Source organism: Lasiosphaeria miniovina, assembly GCF_030549165.1.
Source record: "Lasiosphaeria miniovina strain SMH2392-1A chromosome Unknown B0T26scaffold_6, whole genome shotgun sequence".
Classification (NCBI taxonomy): Eukaryota; Fungi; Ascomycota; class Sordariomycetes; order Sordariales; family Lasiosphaeriaceae; genus Lasiosphaeria; species Lasiosphaeria miniovina.
The window spans coordinates 930,886-944,920 of NW_026848225.1; the positions used below are offsets into that span (position 1 = coordinate 930,886).

Here is a 14,035-nt window from a genome sequence, read left to right on the forward strand (position 1 = left end):
CCGGCCGTGGCCACGACAGAACATTTTTTTTTCTATAAGCCGAGAATAGGCTCGCTAATAACCCGACCGTTGCACAAGCAAGGGGGTAACCCGACGTATTCGTCATCCCGTCTCCCCCCCACCCCATCCCGGTTTCCATCTCCCTATCCACAGCCTGGTTGCGTATTCCGTACTGACTACTGTAAAATAGGCCGTGCACATACCAGGAGGTAAGGTAGTCAACAGTGGTTGCCAAATGCCAAGAACATCCGGGTTGTGGGGGTTGAACAGAACAGCCGACGTCGTAATGCCGCCTCTCCGCAGCGGCGGCTTTCAGGGGTTGCCCCTGACCGATGTGGTCTAGTCCGCGCCAGCCAATCGAGTACCAGATGATGACCTTTTTGCCCAAATTCGCTGACAACGAAGAGCCAGCCCCATGCCCATGGTTGAGATGGGGCTCTGCGGGAGATCAGGGCAAACACCCCCCCAAAGTACAGGACCGGTTTCGTTCCTCCGCTCCGCAAGGCGGGATTACGACCAGACCTGCAAAGCGCTGGTGGTAACGACGACGCGCGTCAATGTGGACAGCCCCAGCATTTGTTCTGGTTTCTCATCTTCACGGAATGCGGCGCCGCCTGACTCGCGGGTGGAGGCATCTTGGCAAGCTCACTACGTACCTAATGAATACCTTGAACGCTCCTTAAAAGCTCCTTAAAAAGGTGTACAGGAAATCGCATCTAAACCGTGCCAATAGAAGCTGCAACTATAGCTGGCCTTCTTACCGAAAATTGGCATGTTTGTTGATTCATTGACCTCGTTTAAACGCATTAGACCATCGATCCATTTCTCCTAGTCTTGTGTGGTAGGATGGTGGGGGAGGCAGCGCGCTCCATGCCCTGCTTAAATAGGGCAGCTCTTCATTGCTGCGACTGCCGATATCACCTCAACCAGGAGACTTGGCTACATGCGCAGACAAGCGGTATCGAGCTGGATTTGACTACCTCGGGCCATTGGACATTGTAATTGACTCACTAATCATGCCCCATGGGCTCGCTGTTTCTGCTGTTGGCCCAAACTATTGCTAAATACAAGATAAGACATGCGAGCTGTTGAGCCCTAACCGGCAGCTAACATTGCTGTACACACTGCTGCTGGTTAACGAGGAAGGTGTGTGAGGAACCATCACAAAGTGGAGATAGGACCGAAGACGAGAATGGAGTGGGGTTGGCATAGAAGGGATGGAAGAGGGTATCCTTCAGAAAGCAGCTCGAACTTTAGAGATGCGCAATAGTGGCATTGTAGATCGAACGGAAAGTCCTTCTAAAAGGCAAGGTGAGGTAAAACAGGGTGGGTGCCAAGAAAACAGCATTGGCGAGGCGTGGGGGTGGGCCCAGTGACGATCGATGGGAGAGTTGACCGCCCAGGCTCAAGAAAGATGTTCAGTAGAGCTCCCGAGGCTGTCGTCCCCCTCCCGCGCACCCTAAGACCAGTTCGTAAGCAAAGGTAAACTCGGAGAAAGAGCTCGGGCTGCAACTTGTGTAATGGAGGCTTGCTTACAATCACACTGCGGAACAACGCATCAGCTATTAATCTGGTCTTTACCGACGTTGAGCGAAGGGGCTAGGGCATACCGAGACCAAGTTTGAACCTTCATTATGTTCGAGACAGTATCCGCCCCCGCATCTGCGACACGAAAGCTGAGTAAAATTGGCGCAATCAGGGCACTGCAAATGGTTAGTTCTAGTCAAGACCTAGGCCATGGCAGATCCCCAACCATCCGACTCCCGCAAACCTACATTCATCCCACATTCCCAGCAGCTCTTAGATACTCGGGGCTGCACCAGATTCTTGTTAGCACGGGTTGCTCCTGAAGAACAAGAAGTTGCTGTCGACTTCAACAGCAGTAGAGGAAGCAGCAGATGATATTGTGGAACAAAGGCCACAACAGAGAAACAGCCCTGAGGGACATGGAACTTGCACAGCCTCCGTGCAACGAAACAGGCTTGGGGTTTGTGGCTTGCGCCGCGTGGCCTACCTCCCGCTTCCCGATCAAGATATTGCGTGGCAGGAGACCTTGCTTCGAACAAAACGGCGCCACCATAACTCCCAAGTGTTCTGGTCACAAAAGGCTCTCGGGGACACAGCCAGCCAAACACAATCCATCCCGAACCCTGTACCTGATATCTCTGTTGTCGTTCATGCTCACACCACTGGTATTAGGAATGGGGTCGCTTACAGGATGAGATATGGGTCCTCCCGCTAGGGGCCCGAGGTAGCAAGATTCGCACCACCATCGATGGCAGCCTCGGCAATACCTGTCCCGTATGCAGTCACCGCAGCGTGGCATAAAACGTGCCTGCTCCTTCTTCGCCATGGGAGCCCAGGGGAGGCGTGACTTGACCTGTTGTCCAGCAGGGCACATCGCTACCTTGAGGTTTGCGGAATGCATTGGCGGAGGGGCGAGCAGGGGGAACTGGCCAGTCTCGAGCGACGCGCTGCCGCTTGCCCTCCTTTCGTCAGGGCAACGCTTTGTTGCGAACGCCTCATCGCCCCAAACGGTAAAACCCTCTGGTGCCGAACCGCACGAGGCGCACCCGTCCAAACTATGCGTCGCGACGGCATAGTGGGGAACGCTTGGAGCTTCCGAGCTACTTGCGGCGTTGAGAGCCGTGATGCTAACGGAGCCCCATGCGGTAGAGTTTAGGTGTCTCGGCCCGGTGCATAGGACAGAGTCGAAAGCGACGACGCCAGCGCATGCGACAAGCGTGTTCGCCCAGTCCGAACTGACTGGCGTATGCTTCGGAAACTGAGGGCCGCGACGGCCCCACCAAGATTCAGGAGACTTCTGAAGGGCAAAGCGCCGCGAGGCTTCCTCGGGCGAGGCAGCTGCTAGAACCTTGTGCTTGCGCTTTTCTCCCATCTCCAAGGCTTCAACATGCCAGTCTTCGGGACCGAATACATACAGGCCCTTCAGCCGCGGCGTTCCCTCTGGTCTCGACTCACGGCACGCATACTGCAAAGCGCCGCAGAGCTTTCGCTCGTTCAGGTTCTTTGCGCCGCGGATGGACAGGATTCGCACAGGAAAGGAGGCTATGATGTCGTGGATCAGCTCTGCCGTCACAGAGAGACCGTCAAGCGACAGAATTTGCACGTCTTGCAAGATATTGGAGCGACGGAGCTGCGAAAAGATGCCGCGCAAGGGTCCCGAGTAGAAGCTGTGCAAGGACGGCACGATCAGCAAAGGGCCGGAATGCTAAGTAAGAGCCATGGCAAAGCGGAAGCGCCACCCACTCGTCTTCGCTCAGGTTCTCGTCCATTTGGACATTGCGCCAGACTTGTCCTCCGCGATCGATACCGCCGACGCCATCAATATCAAGCTGCGCAGTCTTGACATTGGACAAATCTAGGCGACGGAAGACCTGGGGAGTGTGGTAGATTAGGTAGTTGAATGCGCGCGAAGCGGCGGCCAGGTTTAGCACGTCAGAGCACGACATGTACGGCGTTGTGTGGCATAGTATCAGCGAGTTGGTCAACAGGCGGAGAAGAGAGCTGTGCTGGACCTCGACGGGCAGCTGCTGGTTGTAGGAGGCGGTCATTGTGGCATACGCATAATGCAACGCGGCGGGCCCGATGTCAAGCGTGCGGTGAGTGAACAGCGGGAGAATGCAACTAGCCCGAGCGTGTGTGCAGGGCAGAGCAGGAAAGCAAGAGTTGCCGTGCATGCAAATCTTGGTCGGCGGCCCGCAGCAGATATAGTTTGCACAAGTGTATCTAGACCGGAGGCCCGGCCTGTGCAGAGTCAAGCGACGTGGCAAGGCGGCGGGCGAGAGACGTCGGGGGTGGACCCTGGGTCGTGAGACGGGCGCGAGGCCGATGTTCCGGCCAAGCCGCCAAGAGCGATTGACGTTCCGCCGAGCGAGCCCCGAGCCCAACAAAAGCCAGGTCTCGTGGCAACTGGGTAACTGGGCAACGGGCAACGGGCAACGGGTAGTGACGATCGGCACAACAGTATTCGCAGAGTTAGACAGCAAGGGGGCAGTTGCTGCTTATCTTATGTATGTATGGACACGTACGTACACATACTGCAGGAACCTAGTTTGCTGCTTTTGTGACAACCAGAATGGCGTTTGCCTAGGACGCGCCCCGGCCCAGAGCATAAACCTACCTTACCTACCTTACCTATCAAGCCCGTTGATAACGACAACGGTAACGGTATTGAGTTGACCCCGCGTTGTTAGCTGGTTCCATTCCTTGCCCCTTAGTCCACGTGCGGTCGCCTTACCTTAGGTACCTCTCACCCTATCACGCTGGACATGGGATAGCTCCAGGCCAAGCTCAGCCCGGTCCTTTGGCATCGCTCCCGCATGGTCGGCCAAGGCTCCTTGCATTGCAACGCGGGGTTGTGCTGCCGCTCCTTGGTCTCCTGTTGTACAATATGTATGTAATGTACCTATGTACAAGCGGCAGCTGTAAAAGTTCTGGACGCGTGTTACGTAATGGGCACCACCATATTGGAGGGCAGTGTAAGGCCAGTTATGGACAGCGGCGGGGAGGTGTGCCTGGAGAAGAGAGGTGCACGCCTGCCCGAGTGAGGCTTCACCGTGCAGAGCCGCGAAGCCACAACCCCGGGCCACCAAAACACAACTGGTAGGAAACCTCCTTTCCGTCGTTCATGCCGCCTCCGCCTATCTACATCTCGAGGCTCCTCCAATAGCCAAATCCGTTCTGCAACACCAAATGCTAGTCGAGCGCGCATAAAACAGACCGGGTCCTTCTGGCGACAATTTTCCGACCGTAGGAAGCGCCTTACAACTGCGCTCCTCCACATCCGGCGCTTACTTTCTTCCCAATCAGTCTCGATTGACTACACGATGAACCCAGAAATCCAGATTTCTCTGCCCGGCAAAGGTAGATTTGATATTAACAAGGTATCGGCACTTAATAACCTAGGTCTCATGGCTGAAATCGTCACCACACTCCGCGTCCATTTAAAACGTCTTGAGTATGAATGTCTTCCATACTTCGCACAATTCCTTTGCAAAAACGCCCTCGAAACTGGTACTAGGATGCCACAATACTTGCCAGTTGTTCTATCCCAGTTCCAGCAAGGCAAAGATAACGGGGATAAAATTGAACGTTTATTCTATGAGGAAGCGGGTGCTAGAGGCCTCTATGCGCTCGCATCTACCAAGATTAAGAGCGTTCTAGAGGTATTACCCAAGTCTAGTCAATCTACCGTCGCTATCAGTCTGAAAGACTATAAAATGCACACGAGTATCGCCGATAGGCTTGAAGATATCGAACCGCCCGCCAAGCTCATATTCACCCCGAATTGCGTGACTTTACCAGCGCAGAGGTTCAAGGGTGATATTTTCGACGAAGTCTCCAAGCGTCAGACAGCAGATGCCACCCAAACTCCAGCTCTAGCAGAGATCGTTCCAGCAGAGACCGCTCCAGCAGAGACGGCTTCAGCTCCAGCGGAGATCATCCGAGGAACGCACCTGGCCGGCCGTGTGTCACCTCCCAGGACAAGCGAGTTGTCATATGTTCAATACAGCGGCCCAGGGCTGCCTAGCATTTCTACCTGGGTAAGGCTGTGGCACACGCCTTCTCTTTAATAGCAGAGCTGACTTGACAAGTTCTCCGAACAGAGGCTGCCAGACACCGCGGAAGTTCCCAAGGCATCGTTGCACAGTCAGCACCCTCCGGTCATCTCACGTAATTTCACGCAAGAACTCGTGGAAGAGCGGAACGTAATACTGCCGACAAAGACCCAGCCCACTGCGAGCGCATTTGTTCACTTTCCCCCTACCTCTGAGTATGGCGCCCGATAGAAGCAAGTGTCTGTATCTAGAGGCGAGCTGGTGGCTGTTGAACGGAGGCTGTATACGGGCCATAGTAACTAGAGTCACTCTTGTTGCTTTAAAACCTTTCGGGACTGGAAAAACTTTTTAGTATCGTCCAGAACCTTGGTTTTGTTATCCAGTTCAACTATTGGAATCTCCCTAAACGCTTTCGTTGTCTGCGTCTAGACGAGTTATCTATATCATAACTTCGCGGGCTCCTTAATATTCGTGCTTATAGCTCTCTTTATGCACCTGGAGAGAATCTTCAATTGGATCGAAATAGTTGTTAGTATTAGGTAGCTTTAACTACCGAGTCTCAAGGGAACTAATCTAGACTGCTGAAGCAAAAGAAAACAAGTTCTTCCCTCTCCGACGCTATATTAAGCACGTAAGGGGCTCTCCCATTTCGATGTGCGCGCTGGGCGAGAATGCTTGATGACCACGTGTGCTTGGCGGCACTGCCCAGGCCGACCCGATGGGGGGACGACACGAGCGGCAGGCTCGAAACATCAGCGGTCGATTCGGTGAGAATATCTACGCGGTCGGCGAAATCGCGGTCACGCGAGAAGGGGATGTCGCGAACGACGGCGGTGGCGGTATTTTTGGTTGGTCTGGGCAGGTTATTAGTAGCGTCGCTATGCTGGTTTAGACGCGTGATGGAACCGCATCTGCCCCGCGGCGGGGAACAGTGCCAAGGAGTCGAGGACGCGGATTACATAACCACCCTCGCTTTCCTATCCGTACAGGCTAACCCCCCTGTACAAAAGTTACTGGGCCTGGACGCTTGAAGTTTGGGTGCTTCCTGTTGGTGGCGGGGCGGGGCTCGGAACCTACAAGAAACTCGCTGACTGATGAGGTGATTCGAGTACATGTTCGATCCCTTTCTATGAGTTAGGTCGAGGGAGGCTAACTTTTGTTCCGGACGGTTTATCATGGTTCGCTTTTTCTATTGTCTTTCGCTATTTTTTGTTTTTCACTAGATTTCCGTTGCTCAGTTAGATGGCCTGCCTGCCCAACCGTCTTCTTTGTCGGGCTGCTGCATCTGCCAATACTGATTCCTCGCGATTCCAGCTTCACCTCTAAACTCCTGCGACAAAGCAACCTACCCTCCCTAACGCGCATCAGAATGGCCGACCAGCCAGCACAGCCGCAGCTTAAGTGGTCTGCATCCGTCCGCGTCGCACATCCCTCGCGCGTCGCGCACAAGGACCTGCAGGGGGACAAGATCCTCTTACCGCAGTCGGCCCTGGAGCAGCTGCTTGCTGCCTCGACTACCGCCGGCCCCTCGACATCCCACACCTTTATTGCCTTCGACCCCTTCAACCCATACTCGGTCGCCGATGCCCGCCGAGAGCGCGCGCGCTATCAAGAGCCCTCCCAACAACTACCACATCCGTTGATGTTCCAGCTCATCAACCAGTCAAATGGGAACGCAGTCTTTGCCGGAATCCGCGAGTTTTCTGCCGCCGAGGGAGAGGTTGCGCTGAGCCCATACCTGCTCGACGCCTTAGGAATACAAGAGAAGGACATTAAGGATATATCGTCTCCCGAAGACGGGCTTGTCGACCTCATTGACGACGTTGTCGACCTCACCAATGACGACAGCACTGGACCCGGAGATAGCGAGCTTCGGATAACGGTCAAGGCCCGACAGCTTCCCAAGGGCACCTACGTTAGGCTGAGGCCTCTCGAGGCCGGATACAACCCCGACGATTGGAAGTCGTTGCTTGAGAGACAGCTGCGCGCATCTTTCACAACGCTCACCAAAGACTCGACACTCTCGGTCCGAGGAGTGCAGGGAGAAGAGTTCCGATTTCTCGTTGACAAATTCCAGCCTGAAGGAGACGGTATATGCGTCGTTGATACCGATCTTGAGGTCGATATTGAAGCCCTTGACGAAGAGCAGGCGCGAGAGACCCTGCGACAGATAGCTGCCAAGGCACAGCGCGCGCCGGGTACGGCGTCGGCAAGCTCGGTGGGCCACGCCATCGATGCTTGGAAAGACGTCGATGGCCAAGTTCTGCAGGGCGACTACGTAGATTACGAGTTGCCGTCATGGGACAAGTCTCGGGCTGTCGCCATCCAGCTGTCGATACTCGACGATCAAGAAGTGGATCTTTTTGTTACGGCCAAATCCAGTCGTCACCGAGCATTGCCTCGCGACTCGAGCCATTTGTTTGCCGACTTCTCCTCGCCGACGGATGGCGTTAAGCGGATCGTTATCCAACCCACAAATGTCGAGCTCGAGGGCGCAGAGAGTCTTCTCATCTCAGTCCACGGCTTCGCAAGACCCGGCGATGACGCTGCCGTCTCGGCTCCGTGTCGCTATACTCTAAGGGCAAAGGCAGTCGGCATTCAAGGCTCACAGTCGGTACCAATCAGCCTTGACGCTGAGCCTCCGAGGTCTACTGACGAGGAGCAGTGCAAGAATTGCCTGCAATGGATTCCGAAGCGAACTATGGTTCTACACGAGAACTTTTGTCTTCGAAACAACATCCTGTGTCCTCAATGCAAGGGTGTGTTCCAGAAGAGGTCCGCTGAATGGGAGTCTCACTGGCATTGCCCGCAACACCCCGACGCCTACGGATCTTCGCCGCTGAGCAGGGCTAAACACGACTCTATACAACATACTCCGCATACCTGTTCTTCCTGTGGGCCATCCAGCCCCTTCACTTTTCCTTCCGTGCCGGAGCTGGCTCGACACTGCATGACAAACTGTCCGGGGAAGATAATTCTCTGCCAATTCTGCCACCTTGAGGTTCCACAAGAGGGCGATCCCCTGGATCCTTCCTCGGAGGCCGAGACTGCGCTGTCCGGCCTGACTGCCCACGAGCGTGCTGATGGAGCGCGGACCACCGATTGCCATCTTTGCGGCTCAATCGTGCGGCTGCGGGACATGTCTGCCCACACGGCGAACCACGAGCTTGACAAAGTCTCGCGATCAAAGCCCGAGCTCTGCAGAGACGAGCTTTGTGGGCGCACCCTCCACGGCATTGGACCCCGGGGCCAGATAAACGGCGGCACTCGCATGGGACAAGGTCCCGGTAACGACCTGGGCCTTTGTAGCCTGTGCTTTGCGCCGCTCTACGTCAGCATGCATGACCCGGAGGGCAAAGCATTGCGACGGCGAATTGAGAGGCGCTATCTGGCGCAGCTGATGACGGGATGTGGCAAGAAATGGTGCCTCAACGAGTGGTGCAAAACTGGACGGGCAAATCGCGACCTGGAGAGACTTGGGACAAGCGCTGCAGCGGCCCTGCCGTTGGTGAAGCCACTCCTCGAGGTCATCCGCGACTACAACCAGCCCATGCGCTTCTGTGTCGACGAAGCATCACAGCGCCGGAAGAAGACGGCGGAGATGCTGGCCGCCGAAGGCGTCTGGAGTATCGAGTGGTGCATTGCTGCGCTAGAGGCTGAAGGCAGCGACCTCACTAAGGCGAGGAGTTGGCTGATGGACTGGGCGCCAACCAAGGCTACGAAGTAATGCATCGGCGACCACTACGATGCCTGTAGGACATGCTTTTTCTTTCAGGCACTTGCTACGGTGAGACTGGTCTGGGCCGTTTGGGTCTGGGCTCCGTGCCGTTAACGAAGAGACTGGCTAACGATGATACGCAAACGAAATAGATGGATAACTTGGAGCATTGGGGGCGTTTTCACACGGACATGGTAGACATCATTGGGATATAGACGAAGCCATATCATACGTCATTCAGATCCTAGAGAATCCAGCGCGTGGAGATTTCCCATTCTTCGGGTCCGCTAATCCATACATCTTGTGGTCTTCCCTGACACGACGCCCCAGCGAAGGTTTAGTTGATCACCAACTTTCAGGAGCTCTGCGCTGCGAGTAAGCTCATGTCTAACGGCTTTATGTGGCTTCATGAAACACTCACACAGCACGAGCAGCCACTGCAGGTGGAGCAGGAGCAAGTTTTGCAGTCGCAGTTGGCGGCCATGGTGATGGAGAGATGTCTTGTTGGGTGGAAACGTGTGTCTTATTTGGAGTGGTGTTGTAACTGTTGTGTGCTGAGGAGGCAAGAGCTTGGAGCTCCGTTCAAAAAATCTTGTCGAGGAAGGTCTTCCATGGCCTTCTTATACCTCTCGAGCTCGTTTCCCTCGCCCCATCCTAATAGGCCAACCACTTGTTTTCGAAAGCAAAGCCGCACGAACCGGTCCCTAAACTGCCCAGGATGCGGATGCTGCACCGGATGCTCGAATCGACCCAAGAGAGCACAGCGCGGCTGCGGCAGCGGCGGGATGGTATCCCTCGAGCGTCATCCTGACGACAGAAAAGCTTCACCAGAGATAAACGCCGGCCATGGAGCATCTTGGCGCGGGGCATCTCCGCTCGGGTGGGTTCCACGGCAGCTTCCCCGACTTGACACGGCTGACGGCTCCCTCTTGGGCCTGGGCCTCGGCCCGCGCACTCGACCCATCTCATTGCCACTTCTTCTAACAATACCGTTTAACACAGTTCGTTTTTTTGAGATTCGGATAATTATCCAGTTCAAGCCGGCAAGCTGCAGTCTAGCTTGTTTAAAATGTTCTGAGTCTGAGTCTCTTGGAACGTGGCCTCTGCGTTTCTTCTCGCTGACTCGAGGAGTCGGGTGTCCTCGACATCGCCGCCAAGCCCCAAAACGCCACGAGCAGCCATCTCCATGGTGATAGATGGTGCACGAAGCCTCGGCACTTTCTTCTCATGAAATCATGTTTGCCCGTGGGTGACACGAAATAGAAAACAGCATGCCGTGCTACTCTAAGTCAATGATGAGTCTAGGTATAGTGGGCAAAGGTGCTTGATCGAGTCGGGTGTCATGGCAGCCGACAGCACGGGACAGCGCCGGACGGGAACGGCGGTTTACTATGTGCCAACCATATTTATCTGTCGGGGGCACAGAATTCTTGGCTCCGGGGCGTAGCTTGGAGTTTGACGGCGGGATTGCGCTGGGATGCCCCGGTTTGGTGAGTCGAGACTGCGGTGAAACCCCAGGGGCTTCTTGGCGCCGTGAACGTGGCATCCATCACGACCAGACCAATGCTCGCCACCCCCCCGACGAAAATTTCCTGTCCAATTCAATTCTTCCTTCGGAGTTGTGCTACTCGACGGTTGTGAGCAAATTTTGTGGCATGAGAAAAGGTCATCGGAAACGACCTCCTGAACACACACACACACACACACCGCATGCGCAGCTAGTCTGAGGCCCGCTCTGACTTCTCCCTTCACGATGCGCCAAACCCGCCGACTCGCCTCATTACTCATATGCCTTCTCGTCGGAGCACCGGCGGCTATCCACGGCCTCTCTGACGTGCCGGCGAGCGCCGAGATCCAGGAAGACACGGCCGGGCAGGTCACCATCAACGACGACCCGACCAGCAACACCACCGACGCGCAGCTTCCAATCAGCGCGACCATCTTTTCCGGCGTGCCGGGCCCCAGAGAATGCCGCGGTAGCGTCATGGCGACGCTGGACGTGGCCCCGCCGCCCGCGGGAGGCGGCCGCACAGCCGCGGCGTGCTACAACCTGCCGTCGCCGGCGGGCTGCGGCAACTTTGTCGCCAACAAGGCCGACGGCTGCGAGGCCCGCCTCTTCGCCGAGCCGAACTGCGCAATGTACACCAACACGGCCGTCTTCATCCCCGAGTCCCGCGCCGTCGGCGGCCTCTGGCGCAGCATCTCTGTCCAGTGCGGCATCCCCCCGCCAGACCCCGACTCGCTCGGCAAGCCGCCGCTGGCAGATCTCATGACAAACGTCAAGAAGGGGCCCAAGTCTGCAAGGGCGCGCCGGAGTGCTGCTGCTGCTGCTGCCGCTGCTGCTGCTCTCCCTTGAGGTGTTCTCTAGTCTCATGCCGCACGTGCGGAAACAATGAGAGAAAGTATGAGTGGCAGCAAATAGGGCTAGTTGTGTCGTGACGAATTATCATAGACACAATAAACCTCAGCTCAACGTTCAAACAAATCCATGGGCATCGTTGGACTCGGTTCCATACTTCTGTTCCCTAACCTGCCGGGTAATGGCGTCGAAATCTCGAACGGTAGTTATACCGCTCTCGGCCAAAGGGTTCAATGCATCCAGACTCAAGCCGGACCCGCGAAGCAGGGGTTCTAGATCTTGAAAAGGCATTACACACGGTATCAGCCTCCCACTTGGAAATGGGCGTCTCTGCTGCCCAGAAACAGAACAGAGTCATGGGGATCAAGATGGGCTCGTGGCTTGAGTCGTCTTTGGAGGAGAGACGCATTTGTAATTATCAATCAATAATTACTCGGCTCGGGAGCCGATCATGTCTTCAAGTCAAGGCTCAACGCATTTGCCGACACATAATAATTGAATAATGACTTGGAAGAAAGGAACCAATCGCCAGACAGACCTGAACGACACGATGTCCAATTATTTAGTCGCGAGATAACGAAAGGTTCGGCCGAGAGAGGAATGAAGTGGGCGACCCGACTTCGGTGAGCCGCGCCACGCCTGCCGTCCAATATTTGCCTGCTGCTATCGGAGGGTATTCCGCCTCCTGACGTCACACGAATAGCGACTGGTCGGTCTGTCGGTGGCTTTGGGCTTGCCAAGACATTGCGACACTGTGATTTTCCTTTCTCTTTGATTGTGCCCCCGTGCCTGTCTTAGCCGTTACTACTCTGGTACCTTGACGAGCAACTACCACTACCAAATGAACAAGCCCGTTCCCCGACCGACCCCAATACTGCCCTGCCCTGCTGTGTGCTCAGCTCGCGGATTTGAGCCCGCCAGCCATGCGCGGAGCAACGACAGTATTTACCTACCTTTGCCGAGAATGCGGCTAAGCACTACCACCGCCGCCGGAGCAAAGGATGTAAGTTAAGCTAATTCAGGCTAACCTAGCACGGCTCTTTCTCTCTATGCTTGCGTAGGGCATAATTGATTTAGCTGAAAAGCAGCATGGCACTCAGATGGAGAGACAGCCCTTGCAGTCCGCAGCAGCAAACCTGCGCACCACCCCGTATCCACCCCTTTCATCTAAGTGTAAGGCAGTATTCCATCCAGCGTCAGGGGACTAGAGAAACAAAGGCATCAAATAACAGGCGTGCGTGCTGCAGAAGTCCCCTCTACTGAGCTGGCAAGCGCCGTCCGTGGTTTTGGGTTTTGGTTTTGGTTTTGGCAGCGCGGCCTCGGCATTGCAAATGCACCCACCGCCCATCGGCAAGCGAGCGTTTGCGGCCGGCGTACGTATGTGGATTGGGTTTCGATGGATGCAGCTTGTCAATAGTCCGTGGAACAACGTGGCTGCGGATGCTACTCTGGCCCCATTGCCCGCTGCCAGCCAGCCGCGCCCCTTGGCCGTTCGGCTAGCAGCGAGATGGTAGGGGGAGGGTGCGTCAGTCTGTCAGTCAGTGTCGTCTCGGTATGTTTTCCCTTTGGGAAGGAGAGAATGAGGACGAAGGGCCTGGTTATCTTCTTTTGCTGGTACTGGTAGTTAATTAACTGTCCGAAAGAAAGCGAGCATTCCCCTGACTTGGAAAGCAGGCAGAGCTACACCCCATGATTTGGCCGGTTCACCAGAGAAGTCAAAGACACGAAGGCCGTTTTCTTTTTGAAAGTTCGAGGCAACCCGCCCCCCCACTGCCTTTAACAGCCAAGCCCTCCGAATCGACCTGGTGATACGCCCGTCCTGCCCGATTCCGAACGTCCGTCCATTCTCGCTTGCGGGCTGCATATTGAGAGCATTTGTTTACTGGCCAAAGCAGCAGCCGTCCACGCTCCTAGCACACAGGGCATGTCAGAGCAGCATCGCCCTTCTGTGGCCTTGGCTGGTCCGGTGGAATACAGGGAACGCTGTGGGCGATGTCACGCACCACTGTCGGTCGGCGTTGGAACCCGGGCCTGGCGCGTGGCTTCTCGGCCGCGATCGGCACCCAGGGAGGCGAGATTCAGCCACCCACGCCGCCAGCGCCCATGCAAAGTCTCAGCCTAGACTGGCTGTCTGCTGGATGTGGGAGTCTTCTCCGAGCGGCGGGTGACCTTACGGCCGGGCACGACGTGTTGGAGAAGGCAATGGGGTGTCCTGTTCAGTTCACGCGACACGCCAGACCCTAGGTTATTATTGATCTTACACCGTAGAAGCAGTAAGGTAGCTTCTACCCAAATGGGTATGCGATCCGGTCCCTCTACTGGGCTCAAACCGCTTGCGCGGGTGTTCCTCCTTTCTATCTAGGTACATCGTATCTT

At 55.6% G+C, this 14,035-nt stretch overlaps 5 protein-coding genes across 5 annotated transcripts; 4 read left to right on the plus strand and 1 right to left on the minus strand.

Annotated features, from left to right (window-relative positions):
* Positions 1 to 1,577: 1,577 nt before the first annotated feature.
* Positions 1,578 to 3,473, minus strand: B0T26DRAFT_653360 (uncharacterized protein; the record flags this gene model as incomplete). The annotated part of the gene is made up of 4 exons (XM_060438452.1): positions 1,578 to 1,703; positions 1,776 to 1,814; positions 2,186 to 3,194; positions 3,271 to 3,473. 4 exons carry the CDS (start codon positions 3,471 to 3,473, stop codon positions 1,578 to 1,580), a joined length of 1,377 nt encoding a protein of 458 aa, XP_060292539.1.
* Positions 3,474 to 4,740: 1,267 nt separating this feature from the next.
* On the plus strand, positions 4,741 to 5,645 carry B0T26DRAFT_399501 (uncharacterized protein). The gene has a single exon (XM_060434801.1). The coding sequence runs from the start codon at positions 4,851 to 4,853 to the stop codon at positions 5,595 to 5,597; it is 747 nt and encodes a 248-aa protein (XP_060292540.1). The 5' UTR covers positions 4,741 to 4,850; the 3' UTR covers positions 5,598 to 5,645.
* Positions 5,646 to 6,951: 1,306 nt separating this feature from the next.
* On the plus strand, positions 6,952 to 9,309 carry B0T26DRAFT_754478 (ubiquitin fusion degradation protein UFD1-domain-containing protein; the record flags this gene model as incomplete). Its single annotated transcript, XM_060445827.1, has 2 exons — positions 6,952 to 8,341; positions 8,594 to 9,309. 2 exons carry the CDS (start codon positions 6,952 to 6,954, stop codon positions 9,307 to 9,309), a joined length of 2,106 nt encoding a protein of 701 aa, XP_060292541.1.
* A 187-nt stretch (positions 9,310 to 9,496) lies between these two features.
* Positions 9,497 to 10,536, plus strand: B0T26DRAFT_399524 (uncharacterized protein). Its single transcript, XM_060434802.1, has one exon. It carries the CDS (start codon positions 9,684 to 9,686, stop codon positions 10,491 to 10,493), a length of 810 nt encoding a protein of 269 aa, XP_060292542.1. The 5' UTR covers positions 9,497 to 9,683; the 3' UTR covers positions 10,494 to 10,536.
* A 517-nt stretch (positions 10,537 to 11,053) lies between these two features.
* On the plus strand, positions 11,054 to 11,656 carry B0T26DRAFT_678688 (uncharacterized protein; the record flags this gene model as incomplete). Its single annotated transcript, XM_060440259.1, has 1 exon — positions 11,054 to 11,656. The coding sequence occupies one exon, from the start codon at positions 11,054 to 11,056 to the stop codon at positions 11,654 to 11,656; it is 603 nt and encodes a 200-aa protein (XP_060292543.1).
* Positions 11,657 to 14,035: the final 2,379 nt, after the last annotated feature.